We start from the raw sequence: 4,644 nt of genomic DNA, 5'->3' as shown, positions 1-4,644 counted from the left end.
CACCTTCTCTCCTGTCGTACGGATCGAGAACCTCCGGTTGCTACTCGCCTTCGCGAACGCACGCAACCTCGAGATCCACCAGGTCGACGTCGACACGGCGTTTCTCCACGCCAAGCTCACCGAGGAGATTTACATCTCCCAGCCCGAGGGGTTCGTTAACAAGCAACGACCCCACCACGTCGGACGACTGCTGAAGAGCCTCTACGGGCTTAAGCAGGCGCCGCTCGAGTGGAACCGCGCCATCGACGCCCATCTGCGCAAGTCCCACTTCGAACCCACCGACTCGGACCCGTGCATCTACATTCGTCAAGGCCACCACTTGGCCATTGTCGCACTCTACGTCGACGACTGCACCATCATTGCTCACAAGTCTGAGCTCAGGGGCGTCAAGCAGATCATCGCCGACGGCTTCCTGATCAAGGACCTTGGAGAAGCAACCTCCATCCTAGGGATCGAGATCCAGCGTGATCGATCGCTCGGCAAGCTCTACATCCGACAGCGCGGCAAGATCGACAACATCCTTGCCACCTTCGGACTCACCAACAGCAAGCTGGTCTCCACGCCGATGCTGCCGAACCTACAGCTGCCAGTCGACACCAAGCAACATGACACCTTTGAATACCACAGCGCCATTGGCATGCTGTTGTATCTGGCACACGCCTCACGACCGGACATTCTCTTCCCCGTCGCGTACCTCAGCCGCTTCGCCAACAACTTCGGCCCCGAACACGTCACCGCCGTCAAGCGCATCATGCGCTACCTCGCTGGCACAGCCAACCTGGCGATCTGCTACTCGTGTGACCTCTACGACGACAGGGACGTCGCAACCCACGTACCTATTGGGTACTGCGACGCTGACTGGGGCAACATCGAAGTTGACCGCTGATCGGTCTCTGGCATTGTCTTCATCTTCTGTGGAGGCGCCATCTCGTGGAGCGTCAAGACGCAGAAATGTGTGCGCTCTCCTCCACCGAAGCCGAGCTCAACGCCATCTCCGAGGCAACGCGCCAGGCACTCTACGTGCGCAAGCATCTGCCGGCCCTCGGAGTCGACACCCAACAACCACTCTCTCTCTTCAACGACAACCAGAGCGCACTGGCCATCGTCGACATCTCGTCCGGCACCTACCACGGCCGCATGAAACATTACGACATCAAACTCGCGCACCTGCGCGACACGACCAGTCGAGGTCAAGTCCGCTACGGCTACTGCCCGACTGACGACATGCCCGCCGACGTTCTCACCAAGGCACTCGGCCGCGTCAAGCTCGTTCACCACCGCCAACGCATGGGGCTGATCGAGCGACCCGCCGCGTGAGGGGCGTGTTCGGACTCGAACCGGCGACGTCCTGTCAGACCTGTCCAGTCGGTCAAGTCGCTCACGTTGAACAACGGTCAACTCCGAACTCCCTCCCGTTGCTCAAAGACCTGAGCTGACCGACCAATTAGAACGGACCATAGAACCCTTTAAAAGAACACTGCGTTCTTCTGTTTATTTCATCCCTTCTTTCTCTCTTCTCAAATACATCTCTTCTACCACTACGCCACTACACATAATCCTGCTCCAACATGAGGAAGGTACCGAGGGTGAGGGCGGTGTCGGCGTCGAACGTGGCGAACTCGTAGGCCAGCGTGGCGTTGTTGGCCAGCCGGCTCGTGAAGGTGGTCGTGGAGCTCGTGTTGTTTGTACCGCTCCCAGTCTGCACCCAACCTGGAAATGACGATCGAGGACCCCGGTCAGCGTCGCCCCCTCTCCCCCCCCGGGTTGGCGGGGGGGGGAGTAATACTTGGCGTACCGCCGGCGGGCGTCACCTCGCGCAGGCTCAGGAAGTCCACCTGCGCCGCCTGGCCCACCGCGTCTGGCGAGGGGTCGCGTGGGATGACCACCACGCTGGGCGTCGTGTCGTTGATGCGCGCCTTCACCGCCTCCACAAAGAGACTCGGCAGCGGTACCGGACATTGTCCTATTTTCATTGTTTTTTTTTTTTTTAACATTAATGAAAGAATGATTATATAGGATTATATCTTTTATTTGTATTTTTATTAAATTGTTCATAGCGCAGGAGAGGCGTCCTCGTACCCGATGAGTTCCGGCCTGTGGCGCTCACGGTCGGCGTGCCGAGCCCCGAGGCGACCAGCTCGGTCCTCCCGGACTGAATCCAGGTCGAGGCCAAACCCGCTGTTGCAAACTCCGCCAGCAAAACACCTGGTCCACACATGCACACCATACTGCGTCCTCAGGACCATGAAACTCTCCTTTGTGTGTCGTGTGCGTGACGTGTGCGCGTGTCGTGTGCGCGTGTCGTGTTATATGTGGGAACAGTTAGGTACCGCGGCCGCTACCGGTCGTGATGCGGGAAGAGCCAAACTGATTCCAGGTTCCGCCCTGAACGGCGACTGCAATGAACACTGTGGTGGTGATCTCCACGTGCCCGTAGTGGAACCAGTTGCCCGCGTTGGTGACCCTTATCACTGTGAGCGCGACGAAGATGGTGATGATGACTGCAACAACCAAGGACGAGTCGTGGCGTGCGGCATAGGTACGTTGGACAGAACTCGGCCCCTCTTTGACGGTGAGCGTCCCACGAGTTTCGAGCGCGCCGCCGGTGATGAGGATCGCTGCCCACCACGCGCGTCGTTGTGGTAGAGTGACGTCAAAAAGGGAAACAGGTCCCGAAAACGACAATAAGAAAGAAAGACCCAAAGAATGAAAGAGTGCGATAGAAGAGAGAAGAACGAGGCTGAGGCGCGTACATCCGACCAGGGTGAGTGTGCCGTTCTGTCGCACAGTGGAGCTGGAGGGGATGATGAGCCTGGCTGGAAGACGTGTTGGTCGTCAAGATGGTCACATTCCCAACTGCCCTGTGACACACAAGAGTGGACATGTGGCCCAACCACAGACAAGATCACAGAAATAAAATAAGTTTATAATGTAATGTAATATAATATAATATGTAATTAATATTTGATAAAATCATCAGATGAAAAAAATCGGACAAAGAAGAAGTACAAAAGTCGGGGTTTCGGGGCGTACTCGATGTCGAGGGAGCTGACGGAGACTGTTGTCACGTTCTCAGTATATACCCCTGCCCCAATGCGGACGAGGTCGCCCGGCCCGGCAGCCTCGATCGCGAGCTGAACCTTGGAGTACTGGCAATTACCACACACTTCCCGAGCTGGCAAGTCGCACCATAAAATCAAGATGAGCTCCCACAAGTAAACACGAAAGCGAAGAAGATCATTCATGAGGCGGGGGAGGAAGATAACTGGCTGCCAACACGGTCGAGGAGCTGGCCCACCAGCACAAGAGGGTAACGAGAACGGCCAAGTAGTGGGTGCGCCGCACGTTGATCATCATTGTCCCCCACCACCCTCAGAACAATCAGGTGTGCGTGTTGTGTTGTGTTGTGTTGTTGTGGAGAGCCGAGAAGAAAGCCCGGCCGGAGGGTTGGGGTGCTAAGCTCGCCGAGAGTACCCAGAATTCGTTTTCGGTACCCCACGAACAAGCCAATCAAAGCGCAGTGTGTCTTTTCGCTGTGGGTGTTTTTTGTTATTGGTTTTTTTATTGTTGTTGGTTTGTTTCGGTTGGAGGATTGATTAGAGGCCTATTTACTGTTGTTGGATTGGGCAGAGAAGGAGGGACCGCTTCGGCCCGACGCGTCCTGCTGTTGCTGGCCGGTTGCGTTGGAACCGCCACCGCCACCGCTGGCTGTCGAGGCGGAGGGCGGCACGATCTTGCCGCGCTGGAGGAGGTCGAGCGCGGCGGCGGTGTTCCCGCGCGCGAGTTCGATGTAGGTCTGCAGGAGGAGCGCGTGCGGCGACGACGGGTGGATGGCGGTGGCGTGCAGCAGACACTTCTGGGCCTGCGGCAGCTTGTCCTGCAGTATGTGCGCGGCCGCCAGGTTGACGTAGAGCACGTATCGCGCCGATGAGGCCAGCGCGGGCGCGAGGCCGAACTGCGTTGGTGGCGCCGGGCCGAAGGCGCCCGGGGCCGGCGTCGCCGACGATGAGCCGCCGCCGGTGGACGACGACGATGACGAGCCGGCGGGCAGGCTGGCCGGGAGGTCCTTCACGAGCGAGGGCGACAGGTGCTGCATGGCTTCGGCCGGGCGATTGAGCATGCAGAGGGCCTCGGCGGCGTAGAGGTGGGCCAGCAGCCGGTGCTCGTCGTCGATGACGGCCGCCGTCGGCGACGCCGCGGTGCCGTTGGGCGCCGAGGCGGTGGACCGAGCGCCGACGTTGAGCGCGGCGCCGGCGGCCGCAAGCGCGACAACGGGGTCCTCGAGCGCGAGCGCAATATAGGCCATGCTGAGCAGGCACACGCACTCGAGCGACGTTGTCGACGCAACGGCGGGCGCGCCCGACAGGCCGGCCGAATCACCGACAGCGGTCGCTGCGGCGGCGGCGGACGGCGCGGTAGAGGCAGCGTCCGTAGGACCAGCAGGAGCGCCGGTGGCGGAGGGCTTGGCCGCGCCGCCACCGCTGACGGTGGTCGCGGGAGTGGCGGGAGCCGCCTCGGGGTTGTGCTCCAGCAGCTTCAGCGCGTTTCGGAGGCACTCGAGGCCGTAGCGCAGCGTGAGCGCCGGCTGCACGCCCGAGGCGACGTCCTGCGGCGGCTCTCCGCCGCCGGCGTTGTCAGCATCGG

At 60.1% G+C, this 4,644-nt stretch overlaps 5 protein-coding genes across 5 annotated transcripts in view; 2 read left to right on the top strand and 3 right to left on the bottom strand.

Annotated features, from left to right (window-relative positions):
* ACA1_070200 (reverse transcriptase) overlaps positions 1-886 on the top strand; it is a gene marked incomplete at both ends in the record, with an annotated part of 2,885 nt that extends 1,999 nt beyond the window's left edge. Inside the window, one exon of the mRNA XM_004352900.1 lies at positions 29-886. Within this exon, the coding sequence (XP_004352952.1) occupies positions 29-886 (858 nt within the window). The remainder of the gene's footprint in view (positions 1-28) is intronic.
* A 65-nt stretch (positions 887-951) lies between these two features.
* ACA1_070190 (polyprotein) lies at positions 952-1,317 on the top strand (the record flags this gene model as incomplete). Its single annotated transcript, XM_004352899.1, has 1 exon — positions 952-1,317. One exon carries the CDS (start codon positions 952-954, stop codon positions 1,315-1,317), a length of 366 nt encoding a protein of 121 aa, XP_004352951.1.
* Positions 1,318-1,546: 229 nt separating this feature from the next.
* On the bottom strand, positions 1,547-1,973 carry ACA1_070180 (uncharacterized protein; the record flags this gene model as incomplete). The annotated part of the gene is made up of 2 exons (XM_004352898.1): positions 1,547-1,710; positions 1,796-1,973. The coding sequence occupies 2 exons, from the start codon at positions 1,971-1,973 to the stop codon at positions 1,547-1,549; spliced, it is 342 nt and encodes a 113-aa protein (XP_004352950.1).
* Positions 1,974-2,051: 78 nt separating this feature from the next.
* Positions 2,052-2,755, bottom strand: ACA1_070170 (tetratricopeptide repeat domain containing protein; the record flags this gene model as incomplete). The annotated part of the gene is made up of 4 exons (XM_004352897.1): positions 2,052-2,188; positions 2,331-2,501; positions 2,544-2,618; positions 2,737-2,755. The coding sequence occupies 4 exons, from the start codon at positions 2,753-2,755 to the stop codon at positions 2,052-2,054; spliced, it is 402 nt and encodes a 133-aa protein (XP_004352949.1).
* An 849-nt stretch (positions 2,756-3,604) lies between these two features.
* ACA1_070160 (tetratricopeptide repeat-containing protein) overlaps positions 3,605-4,644 on the bottom strand; it is a gene marked incomplete at both ends in the record, with an annotated part of 2,679 nt that continues 1,639 nt past the window's right edge. Inside the window, one exon of the mRNA XM_004352896.1 lies at positions 3,605-4,606. Coding sequence (XP_004352948.1) covers positions 3,605-4,606 — 1,002 coding nt within the window. The remainder of the gene's footprint in view (positions 4,607-4,644) is intronic.

This window comes from Acanthamoeba castellanii (genome assembly GCF_000313135.1).
Source record: "Acanthamoeba castellanii str. Neff unplaced genomic scaffold scf7180000084603, whole genome shotgun sequence".
Taxonomy (NCBI): Eukaryota; Discosea; order Longamoebia; family Acanthamoebidae; genus Acanthamoeba; species Acanthamoeba castellanii.
Note: the sequence above shows the minus strand (reverse complement) of the source record. Positions and strands in the feature narration are given on the sequence as shown.